The 15,823-nt window shown below is 39.6% G+C and overlaps 1 protein-coding gene across 2 annotated transcripts; it reads left to right on the plus strand.

Moving 5' to 3' along the window:
• The first annotated feature begins 2,860 nt into the window (after positions 1–2,860).
• On the plus strand, positions 2,861–4,078 carry LOC123988803. 2 transcript variants are annotated; one of them, XR_006830303.1, is made up of 5 exons: positions 2,861–3,178; positions 3,248–3,420; positions 3,544–3,619; positions 3,698–3,849; positions 3,928–4,078. XR_006830303.1 is itself a non-coding variant. In XM_046289548.1 (4 exons), exons 1-3 carry the CDS (start codon positions 3,025–3,027, stop codon positions 3,556–3,558), a joined length of 342 nt encoding a protein of 113 aa, XP_046145504.1. In that variant the 5' UTR covers positions 2,861–3,024; the 3' UTR covers positions 3,559–3,619; positions 3,928–4,078. The 2 variants fall into 2 exon arrangements, 1 of the variants encoding a protein (XP_046145504.1); XM_046289548.1 differs by lacking the exon at positions 3,698–3,849.
• Positions 4,079–15,823: the final 11,745 nt, after the last annotated feature.

A 15,823-nucleotide genomic window follows, 5' to 3' on the forward strand; every position in this document is an offset into this window, starting at 1 on the left:
CGTTTATTTCTGGGACTTGAATGTGAAAAGGTGTGCTCCGCTCCAACTCACCACCAACAAAAGATTTCGTCACGTTAACCTGCTGATGCTTGAAACGCCCAACCGTAATGTGCGTCACTTTGCATGGATTAAAATCTTTCTCGGCTTGTTTCAAACCAGCTGAGTGCACATAAGAGTAAAACTTATATTTGTGACAGGTTTGTATCATGCCATTACGATCTATTTTAGTGTATGCGTTTGTTCTTTTTGTACTAATGCAGTTACTTTGTTTATATGCAGATGCCTTCACTACTTTTATGCGGAAGAAAAGTTATTGAAACATACGAAGGACTGCATGAAGATGAACGATTGCGCAATCATTCTACCATCGAGTGAAGATAAAATAATAAAGTTTGATAATTTTTGTCACCGAGAACGTCATCCATTCATCGTGTACGCCGATTTCGAATGCATGCTTAAGAAGGTTAACAGCAATCAAGGACACTGCAATGCATACCAGCAACACGAAGCATACAGTGTGGGATATTATTTTCACTGTTCATACAACGCATCGGTGTGCGAGTATCGCGCGTATCGGGGTCCTGACTGTGCTGAATGGTTCGTGAATGAACTTGAGAACCTTGTAAGAAAAATTGCACCATTATTTAATACGATTGTGCCCATGACAAATTTGATGGGTGATGAAAGAGAAAATTATATGAATGCAACGCATTGTTATATTTGCGAAAAACCGTTCGACATCAACGAAACAAAAGTTCGAGATCATTGCCATTTCACGGGTCGTTACCGAGGACCTGCGCATCAGGGATGTAATTTAAATTATAAAAATAAACGTTTTATACCAATAGTGTTTCATAACTTATCGGGATACGATGCCCATTTTGTAATAAAAGAATTGGTAACGATTATCGAAGGCTCGACATCAGTCTTGCCAATTACAAAAGAAAAATATATTTCATTTTCAACGAATCTAAAACGTTACAAAATTTCGCTTCGATTTATAGATTCATTCAAATTTTTAAGTTCAAGTTTAGATAAATTGAGTTCATATTTAGAGAAAGACGATATGATGATTTTACGATCGCAATTTAATTTTTTGGATGAAATAAAATTCGATTTGCTTACACGAAAAGGCATCTTTCCATACGATTATGTTACCGACTATATGAAACTGAATGAGACAACATTGCCGACATATGAGAAATTCTATAATCAACTAAGCGACTGTGCAGTTTCACAGCAGGATTATGACCACGCGATAAAAGTCTGGCGCAGTTTTAATATAAAAACACTTGGCGAATATAGCGATTTATATTTAAAAACAGATGTTTTATTATTGGCCGACATTTTTGAAAATTTTCGAAGCAGCTGTTTGAGAAGTTACAAATTGGATCCTGCATATTACTATACTTTACCCGGTTTTACGTGGGATGCAATGCTCAAGCACACGCGTATCGAATTAGAATTATTGACAGATATCGATATGCTACTTTTCATAGAGCGCGGCATACGTGGTGGTTTAAGTCAATGTTCTAATCGATACGCAAAGGCCAATAATAAATACATGGATTCATACAATTCCGAAGAACCATCGCGATATTTAGTTTATTTCGATGTTAATAATTTGTATGGATGGGCAGTGTCGCAGTATCTGCCTTACGGCGAGTTTAAGTGGTTAGACGATAATGAAATTAAAACTTTTAACATTCATGCGATATCCGAAAATTCGAACATTGGATATATTTTGGAAGTCGATTTGAAATACCCACTAGAATTACACGATAAGCATGCAGATTTACCTTTTTGTCCAATACGCGAGAAGCCTCCTAATGGCAAACATGAGAAACTACTCGCTACAGTTCAGGATAAGCAACGTTACATCATCCATTACCGCAATCTTCAAGAATGCTTAAATCATGGTTTAAAAGTTTCTGTAATTCATCGCGTTTTAGAATTTAAACAATCTCCATGGCTTCGCGAATACATTAATTTAAACACGCAACTTAGAACTGTAGCTAAAAATGATTTTGAAAAGAATTTATTTAAATTAATGAATAATGCAGTCTTTGGTAAAACTATGGAGAACGTTAGAAATCATGTAGATGTTAAATTAGTTACAAAATGGGAAGGTAGATACGGTGCCGAGGCCCTGATATCAAAACCAAATTTTCATAGCAGATCAATATTTTCGGAACATTTGGTCGCAATAGAGATGCGAAAGTTGGAAATTAAATTTACAAAACCCATTTATGTTGGTATGTGTATTCTGGATATATCAAAAACATGTTTGTACGAATTCCACCATGATTATGTTTGGCCGAAATTTAAACATCTTTGTAAAATATTATACACAGACACAGATAGTCTTATATACGAACTGGTATGTGATGACATATACGATGTAATGAAACGCGATATACATCGGTTTGACACGAGCGACTATACCGAGGACAATGTTTACAGTATGCCACGAGTAAACAAAAAAGTACCGGGATTAATGAAGGATGAAAATAATGGGTGTATAATGACTGAGTTTGTCGGACTTCGGTCGAAAATGTATGCTTTGCGCGTAGAGGGCAAGCGGGACACGAAAAAAGTGAAGGGTGTCAAAAGTAACGTAATTAGAAAAACTATTTCCTTCGATGATTATATACGTTGCTTGTATGATCGTTTAGAAGTGCATCGTGAACAGAGATGTATTCGTTCAAAATTGCACAATGTATATTCTATATGTGAAGAAAAGAAGGTGCTTAGTCCTTACGATGATAAACGATTCATAATTCCACAATCCACGAGAACATTGCCTTGGGGACATTATAAAATAAATAATTATTCGTAAAAACACAATTTATTCTTTGCTCCACGAGTAAAATATTATTAATTTCCAAGTATCTTTTTAAGCCTATAGGCTTTCGAGTTCTTGCGAACTTTGCAATTTCATGAGAGAGACGTCTGACTCGGAGTTCACACAAACCTTGCAAATTCTTGCGAGTCGTTCGACAGATTAATTTCAGAATTTGCGGCATGATACTGGAAGTGCCGAGTGTCTTAGAGTTTGGAGGGGGATGTTTCTCAGTGCTTTATAAACGCATCACCGACGTGTTTTCGTTATTTACAATGGAGCGCACAATAACGACATTGCAACTGGAGGCGTTGGCCGCATTTTTGAAAACGGAGCGTAAGTACTTTTTAGTAATTACTCTTAGCGTGTTAATTTTATTTCTTTTTAATTAATTGTTTTTTAAAGCGGGTGCAATGCGCCAATTAGGAATCGTATACGTGGCGGACGTAGCAAGAGTTCGTCGGGAGCGGGCGGCAAACAGGAAAAATCTGGAAGAGCTGTGGGTCGAAGGAGTGCGAAGGCACTGTCAAAACATCGACGTCTTCGACCTGCGATATCTATTCGGATATGAAATTGATGTAAGTTGCTTGTCTGTTTTATTTATTAATAATAAACGGGCAAAGCCCTTTGTAGTACAAGTTTTGATTTATTAGATTTATTAGATTTGTGTATTAATATATATTTTATTTTATCTATTATAGCCGGATTGGTGGTAGTGTTTTTCTGCCTTCCGCTCGCCGCCACGAATTCCTGCACGAATTCGCCCGCCACGATGATGTAAGTTGCTTATCAGTTTTGATTTATTAGATTTATTAGATTTGCGTATTAATGCATATTTTATTTTATCTGTTATAGCCGGATTGGTGATCCTGCTCCTTCCGCTCGCCCTTATTATATATCTTGAAAGATGTTCACGACATCTGTGGTCCTCTTCTTGGCATCACACAGTGTGACGACTTCCGTATCGCCGCCACGAATTCCTGCACAAACTCGCCCGCCACGATGATGTAAGTTGCTTGTTTGTTTTGATTTATTAGATTTATTAGATTTGCGTATTAATGCATATTTTATTTTATCTGTTATAGCCGGATTGGGTCTCAGATTATAACAATAGAAGGCATCGTACGATTAGAATGCGGCCCGTCGACGTAACATCGGAACACGCGGACAAACTTTTATCGTCCGTATATTCTAACATAAAGATTGTAGCTCCGGCCAAGTACAAGATCGGTGAACACGTGCGAGTTAGTAAATACAAAACCTTATTCGCAAAGGGTTATACACCGAATTGGACAACTGAAATTTTCACAATTATTAAAATTCAACGAACAAATCCTGTAACGTATCTCTTGCAAGATATGCAAAACAACCGTTGGTTGGCGGGTTCTATGAATATGAACTACAAAAGTAAAAATCGCGATGCATACTTATGTTAGTGGAGAAGGTTCTACAACGAAGGGGAAATAAAGTTTTCGTCAAATGGTCGGGGTTTGATTCTACGCACAATTCATGGATAGGAGCGAACAATATTTTGTAATCTATATTTAAAAATGTTTGTAATTATACTGATTATATGAATAAATAATTTTTCGGCTTTATTTTGTGTTTACTTTTATTACAGGGGAATGTTATTTTATAAATGAAGGGAGGTTGGTCTAAGAATAAATTATATTGATAATTTTGAATACTTTTTAATGCAATAAATGTAATACATAATACAATAATACAATAAATGTAATACATAATACATTATATACAATTTGCTGGGATCGCTTTCACTGCTACGGCCCAAGCGTATTTAGATAAGACATCGATGACGGCGAGTATGTAATTGTGGCCATTGTTGATTTGCGCATACTGTCGCATCTCTACGAGATCCGCTTGCCAGAGATCACCGTAACCCCGTACAATGACTCGTCTATGTCTAAAGTTACGTCTCGCTGGCACGTGCAACTCGTTGACACGCTGTATCTTCTCGTCCGTGATATGATTGCCCTTCACCTTCTTCATATTTGTAAACTAGCATCATGCTTTACGAACGTGTCAATTTATAATCAACCCGGCTTCTCGAAGTTCTTCGATTATAGAAACGATCTCGTTGTCATGCCCCGTATGTCCTGCGGATTTCGAGGATACGAGAAGACGTAATCTATCGACGAGCTCGTTTGGGTCATTCCAGTGCACGTAGTCCACCGCATTATCGTTAACCGCCATATCGAACGGTATCAGATTACCTCCACGCCGCTCGCTCTTAAGCAATTTTGCAATGATATATTTATACTTGTAGCCCTTGTTACTTTTCACAAGCCCTGACGAGATATGGCTGCGTCTATGAGCGTTCGACGACTTTAATATTTCCGCGTATTTGTGTAAATCAGCATCGTTGAATAAGGTGTCATCAGGCATTCTCATGAATAGTAATTCGTACAAACCAGTTGTTCCTCTGTACTTCACCCCATTAATAATCACATCGTCGTTTTTGCTTACGTCGAAAACTGAACTTCCAAGCATTAATTTGTTGCGTTGTACATATACTCCATACACGTCATCTATCTTCTTCTCACGATCGGTAAAGAGTAATTGAATGTATTTAGCTGCCAACGGCCCCAAATTTTCCGTGAAATGGCTACGTATGTTTTCGCTAGGCTTGTCCAAAATTCGCTGCATAGAAACATTAAGATTCTCGTCGCTGTCGCCGTACGTTTCAACGGCATGTATCGATTCATCACGATCTTTCGTCACATCCACCGTCTGTTCACTCGAAGATGTACCAGGTTCGGAATAAATGCGCGCTCTTGCAGTTTGTGCGCTTTGAGGGTTAAGAAAAGGAGTTGACGTCAATTTTTGCGGTTCTTTAATATTCAAGGTTGGGAATGTCGACTCGGATTTTATATCGATCGTGTCTGAATGTGGCGATACCGCTGATATATTCTCGATAATTTGTTCCAGCGGTTCTACCACGGGTCTCAATCGTTTTTCGATGACTCTCTCTTCGTCGATGCTCTCCGATTTGAGAGCTCTGCGTTTTTTGCGTATAGCATCGCTTGTTTTAGCTATAGCATTCGCAACTTTACTCGATTCTTTAATATTACTATTATTCATTGCAAAGAGAAGACGTCTACTCGCTAAGCGTTCTATCGATGGACTAAATGTTTCAGAAAACGGCAAATTCGTTAAATCCTTTTCTGTAACGGCCATGTTCCATCGAGCTGTCCTTGTCGATTATTACGAAACCATATTTCTGTTCCCAACACTGCGCGCACAATTTACAAAAGTTTTCGTACGACATGTCTGTATTTACATGATCATTATAAATGTGGTGTAGATTCGTGCCATCTTGTTTGAACACGATCAAAAGGTTGGCATTGTCGCGAATTAGGTGTTTCGGTATTCTCGCATAAGTCTGACAGAGATAAAAACAGTCCACGCGCGAGTGCCTTCCCATAGCGAAATATTCTCTTATCACGTCTTGCTTGTCGCACGCAACGTCATCGAATATAAACACCGAATCGGGCAGCGCCTCGTTCGGTGGCACGACTTCGGCATTATTTGAAAATGAAAAGTATCCGATTTCAGGAACGTTTGTCAAAATTCGTTCGAGATATTTGTACTTTGGTTGTTGCAATGATTTTGAGTATACATATACGTTATTGAATCTTACACCGTTCGGGCTCTCGATCAGACTGATTACGACGTTCGTTTTACCGCAGTTCGATGGACCGCAAATTATACCACGTATCGTATTCGGCAAGAGGGGCCCGTGTCGTCGCCGACGATCGTCCATGCGTGTTGTCCTCTCGTCTAAATCGAGAATAAGGATAGACAGGGGCTGCTTTGCGAAACGCATATCGTCTATATAATAACCATATATTTAATGATTCAGCCTCTTTATAGGTTGCGGAAAAGCTGCTTGTCCGCGTCGTGAACGCGCTTTAACCGCGGCCGTAGACGAGCTTTAACCGCGATTAACCCTTTTTCTCCGCGGCGATAACGCGCTTTAACCGCGATTAACCCTTTTCTCCGCGGCGCGGCGGCGGCGGCGGGCGCGCGGTGGTGGCGGACACGCGGAATGTAATTCGTGACCGAGCCATCAAATACGCATCCAAGCAACAACGTGACCCAAAGTCTGTCTCGACAATGCTCGCTCAATCTGTATCAGATTGCACTCGACACGTGTCTACCTGTAAACATTTCACCCTACCCCCTCATGTTAACCGCGTCAGCAAGCCGTCAAAGAGGCATCCAAGCAAAACGTGACCAAAAGTCTGTCTCGACGATACTCTCTCTATCTGTACCAGATTGCACATCAACACGTGTCTGCATGTAAACATGGATTTCGCCCTACTCCCTCATGTCTTTGAAATAGAAGATCATTCCTTTTGTATCTCCTACATTGGAATATGAAACACAAACGTTACACATACAATCGTTCTAGGTAAAACAACATTAAGACGCATAAAGTATATTTTTACTAAATAGATTTTATTATTTTACAGTAATGAACAAAATTAATAAATGATATTAAATGTTTCGTGTTTTAAGACAAATGTAACAATTTTTCTTTTTCGGTGGAGGTCCATCTATGTGCGTGTCATCCCCTGGCCGGTTATAATGTTCCATGCACAGCTCTTCATCTTCCTCCTTCCTTTTTTTTAACCACCATTCTTTTAATATCGATACGTTTCTCATAGCACATGCCCCATTGTGCGCGATGCATGCCATATGTTTATCCATCCATCCATCCTGAATATGCCGGCTCTTGGTTGGCAAATTCGGTAGATCGTCATCTTTGTTCAAAACCTCTATATTGATTGGACTGACTGAAGGATAAAGTTTCTTCAGCCATTTTTCTTTCTCAATGCCCTTGACGTATACGGATCCATGAATACTATCTTTCAAACACGAAGTGGCACACTCTTGAAGGCATGAATACGGCACGGTACCATCGTCCCACTCAAAACCGTGATGATTTTGCATCAACCATTTTATTTGTCTTAATTCTGCTTTCGACAATTTTTTCTTAGCAAATGGTGGCGCAAAGATGAAACATTGTACGCGATTCCCATTCTGGAAGATAGCAAGTTCCTTTACGAAAAACTCGTTCGTATCGCTTTTGAAGCCTTGAATGTCCACGAATGTTGGTACATTCATTTTGATTAGTTGAATTTGTGGCGAAAAATGACCGCTTTTACTGCGGAATGATCATATAAACCCTCTTTCACTTAAGAGAGTTTGCGCACTACATTGGTCAGTGGATTGTACTGCACGATACGATCGTGAATGATCAAACAGTAGGCGCTAGTATTTTCAGGAACGTTTTCACTACACTCAAAATCGATTCTTACATCGATTGTAGCGCCTTTTATCGATTCGTTCTGATGCGAGCAATCAATGACAACGAATGGGCTGTAGCCGAAAAAGAGTATCTTATCGTATAGAGCTCCGTCATCACCATTACTGCACATTGCTCCGTAATATGACTTTCTGAATTTTGCATACATGTCGTAAAGGACAGAGTATCTATTTTTATTAAAGTCAAGATTCAAATTGTCATACGGATATGATTCCGAATTTAAATACAATCGAAAATTGGTGAGTTTGCAGTCATCAAATTTGGTGATATGTCTATTGAGCTTATTTTTTTTATCCGTTTGTAATGCAAATATTACATATCGCGGTTTTTCTAATTGCGTAGCTGCTTTAATGCTCCATATATGTTTAGTGGTTGCTTGTAACATTGGATACTCGTATAAGTCCCAGGAACGGTAACTCATAATTATCGTTTGACCGTTTTCAAGGATACGCAACAATGAAAGTTTGTGTTTTTCTTCGAGCGTGACATGTGGCATCCTCCACTGTACTTTGTATAATTGCAGCGTGTATTTTGCACCATCTGTTCCATAAACAGCATTTTTGTCGTCTCGCGATCGAATCGGAATCAATTCATGATGCGCATTAATCACTATTCGTTTGTAATCTTCGCAGAAACCGAGCAGCATATTTAGAGGAACACAAAAGTCAAAGTAGCCTCCTGCATTGGGTATGTCTATCCAACCAGCGTTTTCAAGCATTTTTGATTTTGTCGTTGTCAACGATACTCCATTTTTTATCATAGTTGTTATTCCAACGTTTTTACAACGATCGATTTCCACGCCGTTCAATTCATATCGAATTTCATCAAACATAAATGCTGCGCAATTCATTTCTAGTCCAACTGAACTTCCTGCAACATTCTCATCGTTGAGAATGAGTTTTCCTTCGACGTAAAGGTAACTCTCACTAGGAAACGTGTACAAATCTTGTTGTTGAATGGGAATTCGTATTTCATCATTGTTTCCGAACGTTGTGTTGGCGTATGGGCTGTAACTATGTAATTCGATCTTTGTAATTCGATCGTCAGAAATCGGTAAACTGGCAATGTTCAATGGGTCCATCATTTTCGTTTCTTAATCACAAAACCCAACGATTGCAGAAATTGCGTGTTTTTGTCGCTCAAATCTTGCGATGTGTTCAGTGTGGAGATATTGTCCTTACTAAATGATTGTAAAGAGTCATCACCGTTTAATACATGATTATTATTCCTGCAACCGTGGTAATTGCTGCTGCTGCAAGTACAATTTGTGCGTTTGTGATTGAAGTTCTGGTTCCATCCATTTTCTAACGATCCTTTTAGCAACTCGTTCAACGGGGTGCTCAATAATGCATTCGGCGGATTGTTGATCGGTTGAGTTTTAGCATCTGTGTACAACAGCATTATTTCTAGTAATGTTTAGCATAAGTTGTGCTTGTTCTCTTGAAAGGCGATTAAATGAACGGATATATAACGTATATTAAACGGTCGCGTCGTCGGAGCGTTTGACGATGTGCTCTTGCGATGTGTCCGATTTGGATATATTCCCTCTACTGAATGATTGTGTAATTGTTATCGTTTTTACATCATTATCCTTACTGCAGCTGCCGTAAAATGTTCAGCATGCCGTTCGAGCTGTTCAGCGGACAGTTCGAGCCGTTCAACGGGCCGTTCGAGCCGTTCGAGCCGTTCAACGGGCCGTTCGAGCCGTTCGGCGGGCCGTTCGAGCCGTTCAGCGGGCCGTTCGAGCCGTTCGGCGGGCCGTTCGAGCCGTTCGAGCCGTTCAACGGAAAGCCGTTCGAGCCGTTCAGCGGGCCGTTCGAGCCGTTCGAGCCGTTCAACGGAAAGCCGTTCGAGCCGTTCAACGAGCCGTTCGAGCCGTTCAACGAGCCGTTCGAGCCGTTCAGCGGGCCGTTCGAGCCGTTCGGCGGGCCGTTCGAGCCGTTCGAGCCGTTCAACGGAAAGCCGTTCGAGCCGTTCAACGAGCCGTTCGAGCCGTTCAGCGGGCCGTTCGAGCCGTTCAACGAGCCGTTCGAGCCGTTCGAGCCGTTCAACGGAAAGCCGTTCGAGCCGTTCAACGAGCCGTTCGAGCCGTTCAGCGGGCCGTTCGAGCCGTTCGGCGGGCCGTTCGAGCCGTTCAACGGAAAGCCGTTCGAGCCGTTCAACGGGCCGTTCGAGCCGTTCGAGCCGTTCAACGGAAAGCCGTTCGAGCCGTTCAACGGGCCGTTCGAGCCGTTCAACGGGCCGTTCCAGCCGTTCGAGCCGTTCGAGCCGTTCGAGCCGTTCGAGCCGTTCGAGCCGTTCAACGGAAAGCCGTTCGAGCCGTTCGAGGCCGTTCGAGCCGTCGAGCCGTTCGAGCCGTTCACGGAAGCCGTTCGAGCCGTTCGAGCCGTTCAGCGGGCCGTTCGAGCCGTTCGAGCCGTTCAGCGGGCCGTTCGAGCCGTTCGCGGACCGTTCGAGCCGTTCAACGGCAAGCCGTTTGGGCCGTTCAACGATCCGTTCGCGGGCCGTTCGAGCCGTTCGAGCCGTTCGAACCGTTCGCTGGCCGTTCGAGCCGTTCGTGCCGTTCAACAGGCCATTGATTATTATGTTTATATTCATGTTATTTTTTACACCGCCTAATATGAAGCCTCACTGTCAATTCTTCTCCACGGAAATTTATCAGATTATCGTTTTGATCGGTAATGCGTATACTAAGGTGATCAATGGCTCTCACGATTACTGGAAGATAAATGACGTTCGTAGGACTTTCCGAAATTTTATATCCTGGTGGCACGCGCGGTGAAAACTCATGAATGGTATGAACACATTGACCGTTGCTATACGCGCCAGTCGTAATATTACATTCGATCCTCAGCACATTTACTTTCATAATATTTACGGGTATATCCGACTCGTGCCATTGCCCCGGCGGTAATATGCGATATGTAGAAAACCCGAGAAGCGATCCTATATTATTTGGTTTGGTAAAATCGATTGTATAATCACTATATATTTCACTTTTCAAAGTGCTGTTATTTGTACGAAATAAAATGATTTTTGTCTTGTCCATTATTTTCTCTTGCAAGTATTTATTTAGCGCTTCGAGTTCATACGAACCATCCGGTATCGTGATCTCACCATCGGCATCAAAGTAAAATTTATTGTTTGTAAAGTCAACGTTTGGTATTGTGTTGAAAGCTTGAAAATCAACGAGTCCGAGTTCGTAATTATCATCCTTCAAATCTATAGGTGGAAAGTAATCAGTGCTAAGCACAGAATTTTTTCCGCTTAACGTAAACGTCAACGACATCTTTGCAACTGTGAAGACTATGTGCATTGAAACTATTTTATACATTTCCAGCTAAAAAATGCAAGCAGAGTTGTCCACATACACTCGTATTGAATTTTTGATACTGCGTGTGATTGTATAAAATCGTTACATGCTTTTCGAAGTAGTTTATTAACTCTGTCGGTGGTCTCAGATTTCCAAAAGAATCGAAATATTTAACACAATTACCCCGCTTTACGTAAGCTACCCAGTGTGTACCAGGACCTTCCGATTTATCTAAATTCACGATACCGCATTCGTTTAAGAACGATTTAGAGGGTAAATTTGTACGCATGAAAACACCTCGAAAATATGGAAAGTTCAACTTTCGTGCAAAGTTATATAACTGTACATTTGTCATTGCGCCCTTTGGAAGCGTTACAATTTGCCGAAGCGCTTCTTTTTTTTTCTTTAATTCCTTTTCCCCGTTTATATGGTGCAAGGTAAAGTCCATGTCCTTCCATAACACGATTGTGCCGTTTCACTTCCTCTAATGTTTTCCGTGCTGCAGATGCATCGTTGACTGCCTTGGCGATACCTGCTGCACCGCCAGCCACCGTGCCCAAAGCTGCAAGGCCTGCAAAAATAGGTACAAGTGCTGGAAGAAATCCCCCACGTTTTGCAACTGGAAGTTTGCGCGACTTCGTCTTCTTCTTCTTGTTACTTTTCCGCGGTGCCATTACTTTCTTCTTTGGCTAACTCTTTGGCTAACAATATTCCAGCAACGCGCGCAGACAAAAGTATTTTCCAATCTGGTGCGAATTCTTTTTGTGCTAATTCGAAGATCAAATTTGCATATGCACATCGTACGGCTATCGTATAGGAAGTGAAATTTTTTCCTGGGATGTTTGGGTTTATATAGGTAGAGAGAGAAGTTGCAAATGATGCCATACATTATGATTTATTAAAGTATAATTTCTAACATAATTTGTAACATAATCCTTTTTTCTCTGTTAAGATGCTGCTGATGCAGCTGTTATTATTGCCTGAATACCTAAAGCTACTAATTCGCAATCGATAATTGAATTTGGATCATAAATATCAGTTTCTTTGATATGCTGCACAACCTCTGCACGCACTTTTACATCTCCGTATCCCCGAACTAATGCAACAAACTCTTTAAATTTTTGTTCCACCGAATACAGTTTATCATATAATGCATTATGCATTTCAATTATACAATCATTTAAAATTACCATTTTCTCAAATGTTTTTTTCATCATGCACATACATATATCATTGCTAATCAATTTAATTACTTTTACGCCATATAGCACTCCAAATTCAACACTTATATCATTAAAATTAATATTGTCGCGTGTATCTTTTGAATCGTCAAAGAAGCTGCATACGTTGTCCGCTTCGGCTACAATCAGCGACCACGTGACTATGCTCAGCTCCAGGCGGTTGTTTCGGCTGTCTGATAATATGAGTTGCGGGTAGAAATTGTCGCCAAGTATATTTATGCCGATTTCCAAATGCTTTGTACAGGAATCCGTCAATGGATATTTTCGACCCAAAATTCGACATGATAATTGTGGTGCGATTCTAGAACAAATAAATACCGTTTAAATATGTTATTGGAACAAATAAATACCAGCAGCGTTAAATGAAATGTGTTTCGAACACTTACTTCACGTCGTCCTGATGTTTTGTCATTTTTTTGCGTGCCTCTTCTTCTTGAGTAGAACTTGCGGGGCGCTTCCTTTGGCAAAAAAACTCTTTGAAACTTTGAGAATACATATTTCACTTTTCACAATACAATCTCGCGAACGATGCGCTTGCGGTGATGGTCAATTTGGTTTTGTGTATGCTTGAAACTTTAGCAAACCCCCTACCTTCTATAGTCACGAATTGCAGTGTCAGATTTGCTGCGTCAACAAAAAACTCATTTCCAAGACGTAGAAAAAATCATTTTCAAGACGTAGAAAAAAGTGACCTTCCGATAAGAACAAACAGTTCAAGGTCATGGAGGGTGGGGGTAGGGTGTTATATTTCTGCTGACGATGTCAAATTTCAGTTCAAGGTCATAGGGTGGGGAGAGGGGTGGATATTGTCGGGGTGGGGTGGGGGGGGTATCATATTTCTGCTGACGGTGGTGTCAAATTTCAGTTCAAGATCATAGGGTGGGGAGAGGGGTGGATATTGTCGGGGTGGGGGGTATCATACCACACCGTCATAGTTCAAGGTCAGGATGTATCATATTTTTGCTGATGGCGTCAAATTTCAGTTCAAGGTCAAGGGAGAGGGGAGGGGGAGGGGAGAGGGGGATATTTCTGCTAAGGGGGTAGTTATAGGGCGGGGGTTGTCATAGGGTGGGTATTTCTGCTGTGGGGGTGGTTATAGGGCGGGGGTTGGCATAGGGTGGGTATTTCTGCTGAGGGGCTGGTTATAGGGTGGGTATCTCTGCTGAGGGGGTGGTTATAGGGCGGGGGTTGTCACAGGGTTGTTATTTCTGCCGAGGGGTGGTTATGGGGTGTGGGAGGGGGGAGGGGGATCATATTTCTGCTGACGGTGGTGTCAAATTTCAGTTCAAGGTCATAGGGTGGGGAGAGGGGTGGATATTGTCGGGGTGGGGGGTATCATATTTCTGCTGACGGTGTGGTGTCAAATTACAAAAAATGCTGACGCCAGTGATTTAGAATCCGCATAGAACAACTACTTGTTATTATATGTACATTGATCGGTGGGAAGGGATCATTATATTACATTGTATCTAATGTAGATATAGTATTATGATATTGTTATTAAATGTATATTACATATCTAATGTAGATATAGTAATAACGATACTGTTATTATATGTATATTGATCTGTGGGAAGGTATCAGTATATTACATTATATCTAATGTAGATATAGTAATAATGGTATTGTTATTAAATGTACATTGGTCTGTGGGATTAAATCAGTATATTAAATTTCATCTGATGTAGATATAGTAATAAATGTATATTACATATCTAATGTAGATATAGTAATAACGATACTGTTATTATATGTACATTGATCTATGGGAAGGTATCAGTATATTACATTGTATCCCATGTAGATATAGTAATAATGATATTGTTATTGAATGTACATTGGTCTGTGGGATTAAATCAGTATATTAAATTTCATCTGATGTAGATATATTAATAATGATATTGTTATAAAATGTACATTGGTCTGTGGGATTAAATCAGTATATTAAATTTCATGTGATGTAGATATTGTAATAATGATATTGTTATTAAATGTATATTACATATCTAATGTAGATATAGTAATAACGATACTGTTATTATATGTACATTGATGTGTGGGAAGGTATCAGTATATTAGATGATATCTAATGTAGATATAGTAATAACGATACTGTTATTATATGTACGTTGATCTGTGGGAAGGTATCAGTATATTACATTGTATCCAATGTAGATATAGTCATCATGATATTGTTATTAAATGTACATTGGTCTGTGGGAATAAATCAGTATATTACATTATATCCAATGTCGATATAGTATAAATGATACTGTTATTCAATGTACATTGATCTGGGCGTAGGGATCAGTATATTACATTATATCTAATGTAGATATAGTAATAATGATGTTGTTACCAAAAGTACATTGATCTGTGCGAAGGCATCAGTATATTACATTATATCTAATGAGGACATAGTAATAATGATATTGTTATTAAATGTATATTACATATCTAATGTAGATATAGTAATAACGATGTTGTTACCAAAATTACATTGATCTGTGGGAAGGCATCAGTATATTACATTATATCCAATGTAGATATAGTATAAATGATACCGTTATTCAATGTACATTGATCTGTGGGAAGGAATCAGTATACTGCAGCAGATCGAATGCAGATATAGTAATAACGATACTGCCATTATATGTACATTGATCGGTGGGAAGGGATCATTATATTACATTATATCTAATGTAGATATAGTAATAATGATATTGTTAATAAATGTATATTACATATCTAATGTAGATATAGTAATAACGATACTGTTATTACATGTACATTGATCTGTGGGAAGGGATCACTAGATTACATTATATCTAATGTAGATATAGTAATAACGATACTGTGATTATATGTACATTGATCTGTGGGATTAATTCAGTATATTAAATTACATCTGATGTAGATATAGTAATAATGGTATTGTTATTAAATGTACATTGGTCTGTGGGATTAAATCCGTATATTACATTTCATCTGATGTATATATAGCAATAATGATATTGTTATTAAAAGTATATTACATATCTAATGTAGATATAGTAATAACGATACTGTATATA

The sequence above is a fragment of the Osmia bicornis genome, unplaced genomic scaffold (genome assembly GCF_907164935.1).
Source record: "Osmia bicornis bicornis unplaced genomic scaffold, iOsmBic2.1, whole genome shotgun sequence".
NCBI classification, from domain to species: domain Eukaryota; kingdom Metazoa; phylum Arthropoda; class Insecta; order Hymenoptera; family Megachilidae; genus Osmia; species Osmia bicornis.

Bases quoted from the DNA above. Each gene is read 5' to 3' on its own strand.
- LOC123988803 (XM_046289548.1), top strand. From the start codon at position 3,025: ATGATACTGGAAGTGCCGAGTGTCTTAGAGTTTGGAGGGGGATGTTTC. The intron at 3,179-3,247 runs GTAAGTACTTTT...TGTTTTTTAAAG, and splicing joins CGCATTTTTGAAAACGGAGC to CGGGTGCAATGCGCCAATTA.